Source organism: Crocodylus siamensis, chromosome 3 (genome assembly GCF_052110815.1).
Source record: "Crocodylus siamensis isolate JL-2025a chromosome 3, ASM5211081v1, whole genome shotgun sequence".
NCBI classification, from domain to species: Eukaryota; Metazoa; Chordata; order Crocodylia; family Crocodylidae; genus Crocodylus; species Crocodylus siamensis.
Window position 1 is genome coordinate 25,494,206 of NC_143397.1, and position 20,250 is coordinate 25,514,455.

At 44.0% G+C, this 20,250-nt stretch overlaps 1 protein-coding gene across 1 annotated transcript in view; it reads left to right on the plus strand.

Annotated features, from left to right (window-relative positions):
* Positions 1-20,250, plus strand: part of EGFLAM (EGF like, fibronectin type III and laminin G domains) — a 120,166-nt gene that overhangs the window by 45,031 nt on the left and 54,885 nt on the right. The window contains exon 7 of the mRNA XM_090037966.1: positions 7,510-7,676. Coding sequence (XP_089894092.1) covers positions 7,510-7,676 — 167 coding nt within the window. The remainder of the gene's footprint in view (positions 1-7,509; positions 7,677-20,250) is intronic.

A 20,250-nucleotide genomic window follows, 5' to 3' on the forward strand; every position in this document is an offset into this window, starting at 1 on the left:
GTTGCAGAGCATGATGTGGCACTGCTGCTGGGTTTCCTCCTCACCCCAGATGGCTAGGAGGTCCTTGATTTCTTTCATGCTCCAGTTTTGTCCCAGCTGTAGATGCTGGAGGAAGATGGGCTGGTCTCTGCCCTGGTTTTTGGGTGCAACTTTAAGGTCTCAGTGTCTATATGTGGTTCTGGATGTCACCAGGGGAGAGTGAGCCTGGGCACAAGGTGTAGGACAGGGCATGTAGATGCAGGTCAAGATGTATGGTGCTTGCTTGCTGTGTCCTACAGGTGGGTTTGGGTGTGTCTGCTGTTCCAGAGTGACCTAGGATGTATTAACCACACCTCCCCCCTTTTTTCTGGAAAGCCCTGAACTTTCCAGAGTCCATCACCTGGTGGCCTCAACATGGCTGGCCATGCCCCTTAAGCCCTGAACTTTTGAGGGTCAGCTTCCTGGTAGCCCCTACAGACTAGCCACACCCCCTCCCAGCCTGAAACATTCCAGGGTCCTTTACCTAGCAACCTCAATATTTCTGGCAACACCCCCTTCCAGCCCCAAAATTCCAGGGTCATCTACCTGGCAGCACCCTGTAGGCTGGCCACAGTCTTTCAATCCCCAAACTTTTGAGGGTCATCTGCCTAGAAGCCCAAACCCAAATGGTCATGCCTATCTAAGCCCTGAACTTGCCAGGTAGGGCTGTGTGAAATTTCAATGGGTGTTTCGTTTTGAAGCTGTTTTGACACATTTTGAGCTCAAAACAGCAAAATCGAAACAAAATGAAAGCTGAGAAACAGCTTTGAAACTTAATGAGGCCAGGCTCCACACATTGCTCTGGCCGCAGCAGCCGGGGCTCAGGCACTGCTGGCCCGCTACAGCTGGCGTCTGCAGAGCAGGGAACAAGTAGCATGTAGCCACCAGGTCCCTGGCAGCTGGGGACCACCTCCAGCAGGCCTGGAGAGGGCAGGGGGCTGTGGGTCAGGAGTGAGGGCCTCCAGCGGAGATGGGGAGTGGGCTGTGGTTCTGGAGTGGGGGGGCACCAGCAGGGTTGTGGGGTGGGGGCTGCAGTTCAGGAGTGAAGGGCACTGGCAGGGCCGGGGGCTGTGATTTGGGAGTGAGGGGCATCGACAGGACTTGGGGGGACTGTGGCTTGGGAGTGAGGGGCAATGGCATGGGCAGGGGCAGGTCACCAACATACCAGGGCTGCTCAGTGCCACAAAGCAGCAGGGGAGACAGCCGCAGCTGGTGGTTTAGGGAGCCAAAATATATAGGTATTTAGAATTTATTTTATTATAATGATTGAGGTACTCTTCCAAATTGCTTTAAAACTGTAAATACATCAATAAAACATTGTGTTCAACTGATACCTATATATATAGTGGCATTTCATATTAATTGCAGAAAAACATGGATTTTGGGGGGTTTTCATCAAAGAATTTTGGATTTTTATCAGAGAATTTGGGATTTTTTAAACAGAGAAAACCAGGATCCTCAATTTTATTATTTAGCAGCACAGGTTATTTTATTGGGGAGCTTGTGTTAAACTGATCCTTCAACATCAATCTAGTTTCACTCTAGCCATAGAATGCAAGTGAACATTATTTATAACAAAAATGATGTATCTAACCAAACTTATTCTGTATTCATTGTTGAAAATACCTTGCTTGTTTTTAAGTCCCTGGGATGACTCCTATTTCTGAACTCATACAGGTGTGAATCCTTTTGCTCGTGAAAAGTCCAAGGTAATGGGGTCTATACTGAGAATCTCGAAGGAAGAGTCCTCCCTTCTGGACTTTCTGATATACTGTTAACTGTTTCACTGCTCAGTGCATATACAAAGGATAGGAAGTGTCATACTTTGAAGCTCTATCCCAGCATGTGTTAAGGGGATAGAAGTATAAAAGGTTAATGGAGTAGAACATGTGTAAGTGAGGAAGGATCAGCAGCATAACCGAGAGGAGCAACTGGGCAGCAGCCCTGGGTACTACCTTGGGTAGGGAGGGAGCAGGTACAAGTAGCTGCCACCACAACAGGTGGAGCTGCCCCATGCACCGCAGTCCTAGTTTTAACACTGCCCTGCTACACCATTGGGAAGGATAGGTATTTAACAACACATGGCAGGGTCAAAGGGAGGAAGTGAACAAGGGGCCACAGTTGCTTTTATCATAGAATTGTAGAGAAGTAGGGCTGGAGTGGATCTCCTTAGGTCATCTAGTCCAATCTGCTGCCTGAGGTAGGATCATCCCTATCCAAACCATCCCACACAAATTAATTGTCTAATTTTGTAGCAAAATTACAGTCAACCCTTACACAACCAGAAGGTATAACACTCTAACCAGCCACAGATAAAACAGGGAGACCATGTCTTGCTGCTGTAAAGGTTGTTAATATACATTCAAGAGATTCAGGAAGAAGGTTACACCCCCTGCTACAAAGGTTACACCCCGTGCTGAGGAAGGCAAAAACCCCAGCATCCATACCAATCTGACCATGGGGTAAAATTCCTTCCTGACCCACATGTGGTGATTGGTTTGACCCTGAGTGAAAGGACAAGGCTCCGTAGCTAGGAACCTCTGGGCTGAAGTCTCAGCAGGAGCATTGGCACGCCCCAGTCAAAATCCCCAACGTTGGCTGCAGCTAACACACAGTGTCTTTGAGGAAGGCATAAGAAACCCCTGACACATAGAGCTGGAGGGTCTGGGAGTGGAGGTGGGGATTCCCTCCTGGCCCCATGTGGCAGTCAGCAAAGTCCAGAACAGTGGGAATTGCCCATAGTAGAACATAGGCATAGGTACACCTAGGTCATGTCTGACCTCTTCTTCAACACCTCCAGTGATGTAGCCTCCACCACTTCCCTCGGCAACCTGTTCCCCTCTTTCACTGTTCTAACAGTGAAGATGTTATTTCTGATATCTAATCTAAATCTACTTGGCTGTAACTTCAAGTCACTTGTCTTCATTCTGTTCTCTACAGTGATAGAAAGTGAGTGTTTTCCCTCTTCTTTATGGCAACCCTTCAAATATTTGAAGGCTGCTCAGTGCCCCTACTGATATTTCCTAAAACTGCATTTGCCTTTTGTGTAGCTCAGTTTTCAAGTTTGGATAATAGGCAGACAAGGTTCTTTGGAAGAATCTGCTATCTTTTATTAGACCGACTTAAATAGTTGGAAAAAAAAATTTTGAGCAAACTTTTGGGTTTAAAAGCACTTTGTCAGGCTGAGGACATTTCTGCAGTTGATGTGTGCTCTTCCTGGATGGAATAAATAGTAAAGAAGCCAGAGGCTGGGCTGGTCTGCATGCAAGACAGGCAGTCAGTGAAGATGTAAACTGAGGGATTCAGTGGGTGAGAGACAGGCTGGGTAGGGGGGAAAAGGGGGATGAATAGTGGAAAGGTACCTGGGGAGTCAGATGTCAGGCAGGTCATAACGTGTCATAAATCCTGTGTCTATATTTAGTCTGTGATTTTTAGTATCCAGGAGGTTGATGAAGTGAAGTTCATAGGCTCATTTCTGAGTAGTGTTTTATAAGTTCCCTTTTGAGGATTAGGACTGAGAGATTGGAGAGAGAGTGGTTTTCTTGTGAGAAATGTGCCCCCACAGGTAACTGGGTGTTCTTGTCTTTGACAGATTTCTGGTGTGCGTTCGTTCTGGTGCACAGTTGTTGTTTGGTCTCTTATGTATTTTTCATCAGGGTATTTGATGCATTGGATGAAATACATTACATTACATTTCTGGAGGTGCAGCTGTAAGATCTGGGAATGCTGATGGCTCTGTTGTGTGGTGTTGTAATTGTGGGGATGGTGGAGATGTGTTGACAGGTTTTGGATTTCTTGTCATGGCATGGTCTGGATCTATTCGGTTTGTTCTGGGTCTGAGGAAGTTTACTTCTGGTGATAAGGTTAGTGAGGTTCAGTACTTGTTTGAAAGCCAGGATAGGTAGTTCTGAGAAGATCTCTTTAAGAATAGGGTTTCTTTCTAGTATGGGTTGCAATTGTTTGAGGATTTTCCATATGGGTTCGAGGGAGGAGTGATATGTTATAACCAGGGGTGTGCAATTCATGAGGGGTTTTCTTCTGTACTGCAGGAGTTCTTCACTTGATATCCATGTGGCTCTTTCAAATGTGCGATCTATCTCTCTGGAGAAGTGTCCTTATTGGGTGAAAGCCTTTTTAAGATTGGTGAGGTGGCAATCCAGGGTGTTCTCCTCGGTACAGATTCGGTGGTATCTGAGGGCTTGGCTGTATATCACAGCTTTTTTGGTGTGTTTAGGTTGCGTGCTGGTTCTGTGCACATATGTATGTTGGTCTGTGGGTTTTTTATATAACAAGGTCTGTATTTTGCCATTATGAATGCTGATCATCGTGTCTAAAAAGGAGATGGTGCTGGAGTATTTGAGAGATAGTCAGATGGAGGGATGGTGATTGCTGAATTTCTGATGGAACTCAATCAGACAGTGCAGGTTTTCGGTCCAAATGATGATGTCATTGATGCATCTTAAGTATAGTAAGGGTTTGATGGTGTAGTCCTTGAGGAAGTCTTCTTCCAGGTGGCTCATAAAAAGGTTGGCATATTGTGGGGCCATTTTGGGGCCCATAGCTGTGCCCATGGTCTGGAGGAAGTGTTGGTTATTAAAAGTGAAATTGTTGTGTGTGAGGATGAAGTATATAAGGTCAGTAATATCTTTGGGTCTGTATTCTGAGTTGTAATCTTGCTCTTGTATATATGTAAGGCAGGCTTGGATACCATCCTGGTGTGGGATATTGGTACATAGGCTGGTAATGTCCATGGTGGCTAGGCGGGTGTTGCTGGGAAGGTGATCTATGTTTTTAAGTTTCCGTAGAAAGTCTGTAGTGTCTTGGACAAAACTTGTCACCCAGAGAGCAAGTGGTTTTGGATAATGCTGTTAAGGCACTATGGGGCCCTGGTTGGGGTCCTTAGGCAATATCACAGGGATAAATAATGATTATAGTAAGATTAATATCCCATGGAGAATTGTTTTACATGTAGAGTATTTTTTCCAAGACAAATAAAAATTACTGTATTTTTATTGGATGTATTATGCATGGGAACATTACAGGTCAGACTTTGCAGATCTGATCTTTGTTGCTTGGACAGTAAAACTTAGCATAGAGGAACAACCAAAAATCTATAATATTTGGATTATTAGCAGATGTTTAATTCTGGTAATTTATTCCCTGCTCATTTTAAAAGAAAGTTCCACTGCTTATGAAATAGGAGTTTTCTGTAATAGAAAACTTTCTTTTTCTAAGTTCAGTCAAACTTTAAAATTTACTGTAACACAGGAACCCCGAAATTCTGAGGCAAGGGGGCTAATTAGGAGATGAACTGCAAAGAATGAAAAAATAATGAAACTGATTCACTCTGGATCTATTAATATCTCAATTTATGGTAAAAGTTTGTGTCCATCTGTTTGCCATTTGGTCCTGCTGAACTGATTTGCTAATATGTAGGACAGTCTGGAAAGGAGGTCAAATGATAAATTACTATATTTTTTACATAAATATTTAGTGATTTTTGAGCACACTTCCTTTGCTGTTCTTTGCTCTGGAAGGGAGCCTTGCAAAAGGGAATTAGGAAAAGTCAGCAGCCTGTCCTAGGATCTTTGGAGACTGAGCATATCTCCCCAATTTGCTCTCAGCAAGCAATGACTCCACAGGGTTCCTCAGTCAGATGTGTGTATTCTCATTCTCAGTGCATATGTTGTGGTATCCATTGCACGGCATCCCCAAGGTCATTTTTAAGGGGCAGGAATTGGTTATGTTATAATAAGCACAGGGGAGTGGAGAATTCTTGTAGCTCCTTGTTTAACAGCTAAGGTAAGCACAACCTTTAACTTGGAAAAAAATGGTGTGTTTTCATTTTGGCCCAGGCCTCCTGGAAAGTCAAGTAGAAAAATGTTGTTTAGAAAGCTTCTCCATCTTCTTGGTGAAGGAAGAAGAGTGTGGGGCAAAGCCAAATAAATTCCCTCTTTCTAACATGATAGAGTGGCAAAGGAAACTGTTTTGCCTGAGTCATCACATCTTTCACATTTGTGTGATTTATTTATTTGTTTATTTATTTAAGTTGATTTCTGCCTTCTGCAACTAGGGAGACAAATATTTACATTGCTAGTTCTTGGGGTGTTCCCCCCAAGCTAATCAGAAGTCAAGCAGTAAGTGTGAACTGCTGTTTTATCAGTGCATCTGCCCTGCTGGCACAAGGAAATAAACCCTAGGTGAATCAATACATCTTGTATTGTCTGATAAAAGAAAACATGTGTAAACTGTGGCTGTTTTCACCAGCTACAAATAAATAAGAAATACAAACCATCTGCCTTGTGGTATAATTTTTATTAGAAGATATTTGGAAATATTTCTAGCCAGTCCTATGTAAACTATAGTCAAGCAAGGGAATACTTGGAGGTTATTTCCTGCAACAAATATCACAAGGACACCTTAGAAAAGGACACCAGAATATTTTTATCATAAAGGTCTTTTCTGCTTCCATTTTATTTTCTGAGACTTCATTTTGGATATTTTTGGTAAGCTGGCCTCATGTACGTTTCTGATGTTTACATTTGTTTGCTTCCATTTACTTTTTTATTTTAGTGTGACAAAATATGTCTCCTAAAGTGAGGTACTGTACAGGCAGACACAATACATGAGTAAAAAATCCCACTGCATGTAAAAGGAAGTTTATCTCATTTCCCTTGAGTATGGTGGGGGTTAAGTTCTTGTGTGAATGATCACAACTGGACTGCTAGTTCAATCAAGGCAAGAAATTATTGGTGTTCTACATCCAGTTTAAGTCAAGTTTTAACCATGTATCTGCTACAAACAGGGATGGGAATTGTGTTACTAGCTCCATACATAAGGCTGGTTTTCTTCTCAGATTCGAGAGTTGTGCTGGTGTAAAGAAGAGAAGAATTTGGCTCTGAGTTTTCAAATGTGGTTGTATAAATGGATACTTAATCATTTGGTAGTTCAACCATTATCATTTTAGATTCTGATCTTGGTTATACTAATGTAAATCTGAAATAATTTTGTTGACTTTGGCGCACAACATTGTATTGAATAAAATCAGAATTTCCCCCGCATAACAAAGTGTTGCTTGCACTTTGCTGAATTTGGTTGTCCTATGAAGACACCCCAGCTTATAAACGGTGATCACCAAATCTACTAAAAAAAAGTATAAGAAAAAGTGCTTAGCTTACATGAGCTGACAAGCTGGCCCCTAAATTATATAATAATTATGAACAAAATTAATCTATTGCTTCCCTATACACTTACATTTCCAATCCTGGCACCCTTCCCCATGTTCAGCAGTGTTACTCTTGTGATTCAGTGGCTCTCAGTTAAATAAAATCTGCCCAATCTGGCCTCATGAATAACCTAAGAATATAACAGAGGATTTCAGTTTTGGATTTTCAGGTTTGTAATCATCATCTATATTTCCCTTGAAAGTTTAAAGATGATTAATTTGTATCATTAACTTTATTTATTATCGTGGGTTTTTTAATCCTAAAGGTCTGACCTTGACAGCAATTGGACAGTAATAAAAGAGCAGATCCAGATGGAATCCATGGTTCTAAAGGGACTTCTTCCAAATACCAAGTATCAGTTTGCAGTGAGAGCCACAAATTCCTTTGGGTCCAGCTTACCTAGCACTCCAAGCAACATTATCAGGACACTTGGTGAGTAGAACTGTTTTTTTTAAATGAATATTGTAGTTTCCAGGTAACATGGAAAGGATCAGAGGCATAAGGACCCCAAGCTTAAATACCTAGAATCTGACATTAAAAGTCTGCAGAATTCTGTAAAAGTTGAGCCACTAGTGAGATTCTGAGAGTCTTCAGGCAAAAGCTGTTTCATGCTGTTTTTACTTTGAAGTTCATTGCCAGATATTTTTGGGTCACTATTTACTGATTTATTTTTTTTTTTTTTTTTTTTTTTTGTGTGTGTGTCAACTTCATATAAAATTGATAAGTCCATATCATGGGCACGGCAGGGAACTCTATGGTTCACCTTTTTTGCAGTTTTTAAAAATTGAATTGTATATATTATATGCATGATTAAAACAACAGAAAAAGACCAAAGCAGATTTATACTGCTATTTGAGGACTGAGACTCCTGAACTTGTTAAGCACAGATCATGAGAATAAAGATGGGAACAAATAAGCAGTAATAGTTGCAGGAGCAGGGCAAGGGTAGTGTGGCCCCCCAACCCAACTTTGGTTGTGTTGTGCATACACAGTGAGCTCTGAACTCCCAGCTCAGTCAGAGCAGGCTCCTGTTGGAGCTCTGCATGAGAGGTGAGCTCTGAGCTCACCAGCTGATCGGATGGGTTTGGCCAGAGCCTCTGCTCTCTCATGGCTCTGGAGCCCAGGGGTGAATACTGCTGCTGTTCACCCTTCTCTTCCATCCTCCTCCCTGCTAAATTCAGGGGGAGGGGACAAGGGGCAGCATCAGCACTCGCCCTCTATGCTCTAGAACTGAAAGTAAGTACTCTTAGCAGACCCTGAGAGCTCATGCATGACATAGTCAAGATGGGTGGTGTGACCATGCTGTTGCACCTTCTCCTGTATCTGCCCTTGCAAGCAAGCATCTCTTTTCATGCAGTAACTACCTATCAAAGGTTGCAGTCAGTAGTCAGAATTTCATTCAAACACATTTGAGTAATTACCACAAGTTTTCATAGAATGTTCTTGATTTACTTGTTATGAATCACAGCTTTCCAGCTGCCTTGAACCCACCTTTAAGTGTTTGCAGCCTACATGGGCATCAGGGAGCACTAGGAATTACTTGCGATTGGAGTAAAGACCTTTAACCAACTTGCAGCTAGTCTTGTTGAGGTACAAGTGTGGCCATCTTATTGTTTTGAGACATTTCATTGATATATCTGGAAGCTGTGGGGTTTTTTTTTAGTGAAGCTTAGGGGAAAGAAAGAGGGAATTTATTTAGGAAGAACCAAGAGCTGCAAAACCTAGCTATATTGGAGGATTGGGCCAGAAGAAATCTCATGACGTTCACTAATGACAAGAGCAAAGTCCTTGACTTAGGATGGAAGAATCCCATGCACTACTACAGCCTGGGGACTGACTAGCTGAGCAGTAGCTCTGCAGAAAAGGACCTGGGGGTTACAGTGGACAAAAAGATGTATATGAGCCAGCAGTGTGGCCTTGTTGCAAAGAAGGCTAATGGCGTACTGGGCTGCATTGGTGAGAGTATTGGCAGCAGATCAAGGGAAGTAATTATTTTCCTTTTATTCTGCACTGGTGAGGCCACATCTGGAGTACTGTGTCCAGTTTTGCCCCCCTGCAACTACAGCAAGGATGTGGACAAGTTAGAGAGAGTCTAGTGGAGAACAGCAAAAATGGTGAAGGGGCTGAGGCACATGACTTCTGAGGCGAGGCTGAGGGAACTGGGCTTGTTTAGTCTGAAGAACAGAAGACTGAGGGGGGATCTGATAGCAGCATGAGCTATCTGAAAATGGGGGGGCAGGGGTTGAAAGAGGATGGAGCTAGACTCTTCTCAGTGGTGACAGATAACAAAACAAAGAGCAATGATCTCAAGTTGCAGCAAGGAAGGTTTACTTTGGACATTAGGAAAAACTTTGAAGCACTGGAACAGGTTACATAGAGAAGTGGTGGAATCTCCACCCTTGGAGGTTTTAAAGCCTGGCTTGACAAAGCTCTGGCTGGAATGATCTAGTTGGGGCTGGTCCTGCTTTGAGCAGGGGGTTGGACTAGATGACCTCCTGAGGTCCCTTCCAACCCTAACTTTCTGTGGTTCTATGATTCTTTGAAAAGAAGCCAGGCTGACTTGCTAGATGGTAACAGGAAAAGTGCATAAGAGCAGGAAGGTGCAAGCAACCTACTCCCTTCACCTCCTAACCCTGCAAGGGCCAGGAACAGTTGTGGTCCCTGTGTTCATGAACAGTTACTATTCAACTCCTCTTGCCCTTGTAGGTATCTCCTGTCCCTCAGGAACTGTAGCATTTTCTTCCCCTATAGAAGTGTATGGAACAAGGAATGGCACATCCTGCAAAATACCTTAAGCATAGCCCTGCACTGCCTGCTACGTGGCATTTCTCCAGCCCAGTCCATAGGTCTTTCTGATAGCCAGTCTAACCAACCCAACATGGATTCACCACATGGACTTTTGAAATTTACGAACAAACCAAAAAAAGGTCCCGCTGTCTTGCAGTGATGTATGGAGGCAGATAAGAGGCAAAACTTGGGCTACAGAAGCCGTATCTCAAATGAAGCAAGCTGAAGTTCTGAAAGATTGCATGAATCAGTTTGGCCAGCTTGTTGGAAAACAGACTGCTGTTTCGTCACCTTTTGGTCTTAGTTCTGAGAGCGCTTACAATGGACACAATCTGTGACAAAAATGTCCAAAATGTACTTGGCTTCAGTACGTTCAATTCTTGCACTGATGAACTTTTAAAAATAGCTCTTAAAGATAGGAATCTCGCTCTCTCATCTTGCATGTCTATGACACCAGTCTGTGAACAAATGATATTAAAGAGTGAGTTTTGCCTTTGGATCTGACTTGTCTTTGAGTGACAAATAGCAGCATAAGTTACACATATATATTATGTGTATATATTTATATACATATAAAATATGTAACATATGTGTGTGTGAAACTTTATATATGATGTGTAACTTATGCTGCTATTTGTCACTCAAAGACAAGTCAGATCCAAAGGCAAAACTCACTTTTTAATGTCATTTGTTCATATACATAGATGCACACAGTTGCACGTATATATATATGTGTGTGTGTGTGTGTGTGTCTGTCTGTATGTATATGTGTGTAACTGTTATGCTGCTATATGTATATAAAGCCCTTTAGCTTTCTATCCTTTCTTGTGAGTCCATTCATTGTATGTTCTCAGCTGTCACATTTAAGTGTTGGTCCTACTTTTCACTCCTTATTCCAATGGACATGTTTTGTTTTGTTTTGTTTTGTTTTGTTTTGTTTTGTTTGATTAATTGGATTCCCTGAAGAGGGTGTATAGAGTTTATTTACTAAAGCTGCTGGGCTTTAAATTGAACTCCTGAACCAAATGTTTACAGAAACCTCTAAGGTACAGCTTTCTCAATAGGATGCTTAGCCTTGAGATCTTGAAGGGTCAGTTTCCTCTTGTGTGTTCCTCCATTTCCTGTTTATCTTTAACATGAATGTCTGAATTCTTTTGTGGAAAAAAAAAGATAAGAGAATTTAGGTCTGCTAATGCGGATAGCATTGGCTTTGTACTGGGCCTATTAATACAGTACCCTAGGAGAAACTCCTCTACGAACTCTGAAAACTGGAAATTGCCTGTTGTTCTCAGTAGGGATGGGAGAAAATGTAATGCATATTAGGCATGCAGCAGGACTGGGGCAGCTCCGCAGCTCGACTACCTTTCTAGACAGCCCAGGTGGTGGTGGCTCCTTCCAGCTCCCGCCGCCATGGGCTCCAGTCCCACGGTACAGCAGGGACCTGCGCTTCATAGCCCTAACCCTGCCTGCCGCACTCCTGCTCCGGACTCGCCTGCCTAGGCTCAGCAGCAGCAGCCCAGGACAGAAGCTGTTACTCATCATGGGGGAAAAAGCAGCCCCCTACCCCTCACTACCACCAGGCCATTCCTGCTGCAGCCACCCAGAGCATGCACTGTGCTGGGCTGCCCTGCATCTGCTCTGTGCTGCCACTGATGCTCTGCTGGGCAGCCTGACACAGCAGCCTGGTGTGGCATGGGTTTTGGGTGGCTGCAGCAGGAATGGCCCCAAGGTGGCAAGGGGGAGGGGCAGCTTTTTCCCCCATGCTGAGCAACGGCTTCTGCCCCATGCCACCGCTATGTGATCGGGGGTGGCAGGATGCGCCACAAGCAGGCAGTGCAGAGCAGATGCAGGGCAGGCTGAATTGAGGCTGTGTACAGGTTCCCACTGATCTTCCCTGGCAGGGGTGAATCTGGAGTAGGTGCAGAGCGGGGCTGGGGCTGCACATTATTGCCAGTGGCAGGGAAGCGATGCAGGGTGGGCAAGCTCCAAACTGTTGAGGGGCCAGGGGCGGGTGCTGACCAGCTCAGGGGGGTACACAAAGGGGTTTCTTTACACACCCCATCATACCCACAAACCCTTCCCTACAAACCCCACAACCTCCCCCTCCCCCACACAATCACACACCCCACAAATACTGTACCCACTGACACTCTCCCCCGCACAAATGCCACATGCACCCTCCCACACACGCACACCCCCCCATAAGTCTCTGAGGGGTGCCCCACTCACTGTTACATGCGTGCATCCCACCACACACACACACACACACACACACACACACACACACACACCCTCCCCTCCACATAACAAACAGCCCCCTGCAAAGCCCATACCCACCCCACATCCACACACACACACACCCACTCACCCCTCTGCACCCCCCCAAAATACAAGAATAAGACCTTGTTTTGAGCTATTATGCAATTACTTCTATATATACCACAGAAATGCACGTTTTAAAATTAAAAATAAAATTTAAAAACAAAATAAAAATATGTTATTGTCAATGTTTGATTTTTAGAATATAATTTGCTTTTTTTTCTGGTTTCAAGATGGCAAACCCCCTTCCCAAAAGAAGTACTTCTCGGGGCAAGGGGAGGGACCTCTGGTAGCAAAGGTCAGGGATTAGGGACGAGACTGTTGGTCCCAAGATGGCAACTGGGGGCGGGGCTCCCCTTATGGCCCTTGACAGCTCACCAAAACTCGTTAAGGGGTCCTCCACCCAAAATAATTGCCCACATCTGGTCTACAGTCATTCTCTGCCATTGTGGCTGACAGTGCCTGAGAATCTGCTAAGGGAGATTTTTGAAGACATAAAGGACACTTTATATAAACACTAGTATTTGGTTTGGATTTGGATTCGGCTGATTCGGGGGACAATGATTTGATTTGGTGATTTGAATCACTGTCCTGATTTTGATTTGGCCGAGTCTCCAACTCAACCAGGCTAGGCCCATCCTCCGCCCACTCTTCCAGCCCAGCTCCTTGCTCTTTGGAGAAAAGAAAAAGCCCCACTCACTAGGTGCTGCCGGGCGGGGGGTGGGGATGATCTCTGCTGCCCCTCCACTGGCCCACGCTGCATGGGGAGACTCTGCACACACACCCTGATTTCCCGCCCCCCTTGCTGTCCTAGCCCCTGCATGGGTGTCCCACCCAAGCCATCTCCAGTCCTTTAAGAAAAAAACCCTGAAAAATCCCCAGACTCACTGCTCTGGCTGGCAGGGGGGCAATCTCCGTTGCCCCCCATTGCCCCACACCATGTGGTGGGCTCTGCATGAGCCCCCAAAGAACCAAGACTACTGCAGAAACACGACTCCTGGGGCTTTTCTTGGGTTTTTTTTTTCCTTAAAGGGCCAGAGCTGGCACAGGCGGAGCACCTGTGGCGGGGCCGGGGGAGTTGGGGGGGCTCATGCAGAGCCCTGCACATGTTGTGGGGCAGTGGGGAGCAGCAGCGATTGCGCCCCCCCCCGGCCAGCAGCACCTGGTGAGCACCAGGGCTTTTCTTTGAAGTACCAGGAACTGGGGCTGGCGGGGCAGCCATGGTGGGGGCTGGGGGAGCAGGTGGGGGGCAGGAGTGGCGGGGTTTGGGGAGGCTGGCAGGGGTCCCCTCATAGTCCCCTCCCCTGCCCCTAGTACTTAGCAGCTCGGAGTCAATCTTTTCCAAAGATTCGGAGAGCTTCGAATGGATTCGGACCTTTTAATTGGTCCCCTGATTCAATTCGGATTCAGATTTGGCCACCAGATTGGGTCGAATCTCCTCCGAATCGAATCACCACCCGAAGCTTCGCACAGCTCTAATAAGCAGCCAATTTTCAGTGAAAGTTGGTGGCTAAACTCCTGTTTGTGCCTTTGAAGAACAATTCTGCACTCTTGGTGCTTGGCAATTCCAGTGCCTTATACATGGGGAAGAAGTGCCATTTTGTTACCATCATTACGTATCTTCTCTTACCTTGTTACCATGAGTAATCTCAGTTTATCAGCATTTCATAGCTCTCTGATGTTGTGCAGTTTTCCTGCATCTATGCAACACAGTTTATGGCTGCTACAAATAGTATTATTAAATAATATAGTTTTACTGTCCTAGGTACTCATAGAAACATTAATCATAAGATTAAAACTATCCAAGTTAAATAACTGCTTTTCTTTGTGATCATGTAGAGGGAAGGATGTCATGGCCTAGGAGTTGTTAGTGTACAAAGTGAAATTTTACTTTTTTGATGAAGTGCATGTCAGTGTTGCAGTCTGTCAGTTTACTTGGTCATAGAGCCAAGATTTAACTGACTGCATAAATGAGCTCTTACACGGGAAACACAATAACTTTGTAGAGGCCTTGCAGGTACAACTGGCCTATTTACTGTTGCAATAATTTGAAAATTTACTGGTAGATGTGAACACCATTTACTATGTGACATCAGTATATAGACTTTACAAGTTTTCACTCACTAGGGATATTATCTGAAGTGCTGTGGAAGAAAGCCCTACAAATTGAGTTTCAACACAGAAAATATCTTTTTTCAGCAGTAAAGCCGGATGAAAAAGTGAAACATTGACAATTTTGGTTGTAGCATCTTTTTGAGAAAAGGTGCTGCTGTTTTTTGTCCAGTTTACAGAGTGATTAAAAATAAATAAATGGAACAAAAGTGGGAATTGGAGTTAAAAATGTGTGTGTGTTTTTTTTTTTAAAGGGCTATTAATTGCAGTTAAGTTATACATTTAATTCAAAAACTAAGTAATGTGTTAATTTTTTATTTGCGTTAACTACACACATCATTTTGACCAGTGGAGTGGACCAGCTCCAGACCAGCTGAAACCCGTGCACACAGTCCCAATCCCAGACTGCCCCACGCCTGCTCCAGGCTCACTCACCCGCCCACGCTGAGCAGCAGTGGCAGTGGCTAGGCAGAAGCTGCTATTTGGCATGGGGGAAAAGGGGCCCCTTCCCCTCACTGCTCCTGGGCCTTTTTTGCTGTAGCCACTCAGAGCCCATGCCCAGGCTGCCCTGCAGCTCCTCTCTGCTGCTGTCACCACTGCCTCCCGGGCGCCTGGCAGGGTAGTGGTGGAAATGCAGAGGAGCTGCAGGACAGCCCAGGCATGGGCTCCAGGAGCCCACAGCAGGAAGGGCCCAGCAGTGGTGAGGGGGAAGGGCCGCTTTTCCTCTGCACTAAGCAGTAGTTTCTGCCTGGCTGCTGTTGTTGCTCAGCATGGGCAGATAAGTCTGGAACAGGCGCGGGGTGGGCCAGAGTCAGATCTGTTTGCATGGGTTCTGGCTGGTCTGCTCTGGCTTGGGCAAGTCCAGAGTGGAGGTGGGGTGGGCCAGGGCTGCGGCTGTGTGCTGTTGGTGGTGGCGGGCAAGAGCCACAGAGTGCATGAGCTCTGGACTGTTGGGTCAGGGGGTGCTGGCTATTGTTTAACTGTGTGATTAAAATTGCAACTAATTGCGTGTTTTTTATTAATCTTGCAATTAATCGTGACTTATTTTTAAAATAATTTGTCAGTCCTAGGAAATGTTTTCATGAACATTTCCTGGTATTTTTCAACCAGCTCTATTTATGTAGCCATTTAATTAAGGCAAGGGAATGAAACCATAAAGGAAAGCTGTGCACTGATGATTTCCTCATGTAAAGCAAAGGTTGGCTTATGAAAAGTATAAGGCATCACATATTATGCCTGTGCACCCTAAATGAAAGTCCAGTGTTTGACTGCAATAACAGAATAATACTAAGGTACAGAACATGAGTTAGAATTGTTAGGAATCCTAACAGTTTGCTCCACCCACTTTGACTTGGCTAACTGGAGTGTGTCAGGCTGGCTAGTAGTGTGTTTGTGGCGAGGGACAGATATTACAGATAAACCAGTTTTAGTGATCGGAAACTGGTTTAAACCTGTAACAGAACAGATGTTCAGTGCACATAAACTGGTTTGAAAATGGTTGTAGTATCAGACTTAATTGATTTGGGTCAAAGCAATGTCTGTCCCAGACCCCTTCCTGGTTTAAGTTGAATCAGACTCCCCCAGAATGCCAGATGCTTTGCAATGCTTGGCAGGGCTCTGCTGTCTGCTTCAGCCCAACAGGGCTGGCCCCTCCTCTCTTCTCTTAGGCTGCAGCAAAGATTTCAGGTACAAGGTGTCTGCCTGGCTTCTTCCTCCTCCCTGCCACCCCCCACCCCCCACCCCCCACCACTACCTGCTCAAACAGGGATTCCCTACTCTTCTCTGCCTTACACAGACACCTCTCAGCATTAGCTAGCATGTCACATGCTGGCTAGGGTCCATGCTGTGGGAGACAGCAGAAGGGCAGACAGGACAGTGTCGGCTTAGGCTTAGGGCTCTTTGGAGCTAATCAGCAGGTATCTGGTAATGTCCCTCTTTCTTCCTTCAATCTACAGGGAATGTCTGCATAGTTACAAGCTGATTAAACCTGGGTAGGTTAGACTAACCTGCAAAGATTGAATCAATTCAGGCTCTAGTTTTTTGCATGTCTTTCCGTAGCCCATACTACCTGATTGGCTAAAAGGTGCACTGGGGCCCTATTTAAGGCCACCTGTGGCACCTGACTGGTCAGTACTGAAGCCTTTGACTATTGGCCCAAGGCTTTCTTGCTTCCTGGTGTTTGGGTCTTGCCTTCTGGTCCCTGACTTCAGCTCTTGACCTTTGCTTGCTTTCTGTTCTGTCCTAGGTCTTAACCATTGAGATGGATTTCCCATGTCCTGCTTCTGTTCTGAGACTATCAAATTAAATGTTTGCCTAAATGAGTGTGTAGTAATGATTGCATCTGTCTCATAGCTAGCTATTTTTCCTTCTCCTCTGTGGGCTGTCATTCTAGAAGACATTTGAGCGAGCTCTTGATGCAAATTATTGTGTAATACTGTACTTTCTGAATAATATTCTAGTGTACAGAATTCAAGTAATGAAACTGACAGTTCATTGTTCAGGAAAGAAAAGGAGAAACAATATTATTAAGTTAGAAAGAGTGACTTTACCTACAAGATGGAGGTGATGAAAGAGTTAGCTGTTGGCCCTGCTCAGCACAAAGCTAGTTACAGAGTGTGTGTCTGTGTGTGTGTATATGCACTCAGCTTTGTTACAGCATCCAGCAAGCTCGATCTGAATTCAGACTAGTGATCTTCAGGTAATATAATACCAGTCTCCCTCTAACACCACATCTAGCTATAGTTACCCTCTTTGACCCAATCAGCTGAAATGAAATATTTGTAGAACTCTGTAGAGGATAGTATTACAAGGAAGGATATTTAATTCCCAGGAAATTGGCATGTCTGATACTGCAGTATCTTTATCTTTAACTCTTGTGTCCTAGGAGGAAGTATTAATTGCAGGTGCAATTTGTCATATTTTCTCGTACTAGTAAACAGTGAAGTTTATGCATCAATATTCTATTTCATACCCTCCCTCAACTTTCTGGCATCCACCTCAAAATATCTCAAGAATTCCTGAAATATCTTGATGAGTTGTAAAAGGTCGGTGTATCTGGGTGCATCTACATGTGTCCACAGCTTATTGCTCCACAGTTTATTGCTCCTGGGAAGCTCCCAGGCACATGTCTACATGTGCATCTGGACCACAGCACACTGAGCTGGGTTGCAGCAGCCCCAGCTGGCAGGGGACTCTGGGGGGTCAGCTTGCCAGTCCGGGGCTGTTCCAACTGACCTCAACAGGCTGCAGAGGGGTTGGTTGGGGCACGGGGGCACTTCAGTATGGGCCTAGCTGATAGGCAGCCGTAGCACTGAAGTATCCTCGTAGCCCAGCTACACGTATACTGCTGTGCACAAAAATTCCCCCCAGCCAAGTAGGAATTGAATTTACTGAGACATTTATTGCACAGTTAATTAGTCAACTGCGCCATAACCGTCTCATGTAGACACTCCCACTGTCGCATAATATCCTTTCCCATTGCACCTAACATAATTAATGCAGATTGCTGGGTCCTTTCACTTAAATTTGTATTTCCTGGATTTGGAATATTTGTTTCTGAAAAAAATTACAGTGGTCTTGTGATGTTTTTTACACTTAAAGTGCAAACAGAAAGGCAACATTAACTCCAGTTTAATATGTTGTTTTGTCTGGGAATCTAAAATTGAAAAAACCCCTAATTATCCTGAGTTGTGATTTCCATGCAAGCCATGGCACAAATCCTGAATTATTGCTTAAAGTCTCAAAATGTTTGACACAGAAAATCTTTAACTAGATGGTGTTTGATGTTAGTAAAGGAGAAGCCTCTCACCCTTCAGCCCAGTAGCTTAGCAGTTGCCGCATTTGCCTAGGAAGTGAGAGATCTGGGGTTTAGGTTCACTTCATCCAGACAAAATATGAGTCTGCTGTCTAGGCAAATGCCCTGACCCCTGTGCAAAACGTTGGGAGGGCTCTCCTCCTCCACTCTCCTCCCCTCCCTTTGATAAGCATACACACAGAGTAACCCTGTTTCACTGCAGGTAGAAATAGAATCCCAAAGTGTGCAAAAGTGCCAAAAATTGCACTTATGTGGGTACATGAATGGCACTTAGGCATGTAGTGGGGAAATGGGATTCAGCCTTTGATGTCAGACTCTGAGTTATTCCACATAGGCACCCTAGCAATGCTGACCTAATATTCAGTAAAATCAATGGAAATCCTCTCATTGACTTCAATAAGCATTGGATCTGGTGCTTATATCACTGAGAAATGTCAGTGATCCAGGTACATTAGTTATGAATGTGATTTAATTAGAGTATCCTCAACTACATGTTTCATGACAGTTCAGGAAACTGTTATATTTGCTGGCTAAGAAGAATTCTGCCCTGAAGCACTCCTGACCACATCACTTGATGTGATAGGCCTCCCCAAATCTTTGCATATAGCACATCTGTCTCTGATTGCCCGTAAAGAATGATTTAAAACAAACAAAAATGGTTGCTGTTACAGTGATCCATGTGGAAAGAGGAGAAAAAGGGAGAAGCTACTTGTGGATTCTCCCATAGACTTTTCTTGATCATATTTTTGTTCTGAAAGGACATTGTCAGATATTACTTTAGTTAATTTTGTTTCATGTTTTCTTAATCAGCTGTTAAGAGACTTCATGCGTTGGACTGCATTGAACAATTGTTCAGTGTATTTATTTTTCTGGCATATGAAATGTACCTTTTAGAAATGTCTCTGGATAGATAGGTAAATTTTCTTAAAACCCAGAGACTTCAAATTTAATAAAAAAAAAAAAAAATACACTCTACCAAAGAATAAAATAAACAAAATAACCTCACCTACAGCTCTCAGGCACCCTGCACCTCTCTGCTAAGGCTTGGGAAAACAGATGGGATTTGCACTATGCCCTGAAGGTCAACAGCCCTTCACTTGATCAGACAGCAAAGGAAGTTAATCCTAGTCAGAGTTTTTCACTGAAAATACCTTGTCCCTGGGCGGCAGAAGACAAGTATTTCCAACTGGGTGCATCTGGGTGCATAATTTTTTCAGTTACCAACCATCCTGGGTTGTTTCCTCACACACTTAGGTTTCCAAAATCAGCGGCTTGGTTTTTTTTTCTAAAAAAACTCCTAAATGTTTAAAACTGGAATTTGTAAGCCTGACTTTATCATTTGAGCTCAGACATGGGGAGTGAGGTAATCTTTCCAGTGTTAGGACCCAAAATGGTCCGGTGCATCTTCAAAGAAATAAATAGATTATACTTCCTACTCGTAATGAACCAAAGATCTCAAAACAGTTTTCAAAGACAGATTAGTATTATTGCTCCCATTTTACAGGAAGGAAAAGAATAGCCAAAGATATGCTAGCTGATTTAGCTAAACCACACAGCGAGTGAGGCATCACCTGGAATAGGACTGGCATCTCCTGATCATTAGACAAAGCCGCTTCTATGTATTTTGTAGATAAAACTAGGCGTTCCTCTGAATGAAGGTGATATTCTTGAAAAGTCTACATTTAATAGAATTGTTCTGCAGCATCTTGCAGTCTACTTGCAATGTACTTCTTTCAATCAATACCCCATTGGCTGCCTATCTGATAATAACAACAGTTTGTACTGATTTCTATTTATTTTGAACAGGTTTCTTTAGCACAACTTAATCCCTGATTATTTGGAGAGAGGATGTCTTATGTCAATGACCCCCTGCAGGCTTTCCAATTAATTATGGGACAGGATTACAGGGCTGGTAAATTGGCTTCATCTCTTTGCACAGTGAAGCACTAATATGATATAGCATGCTTATAATCT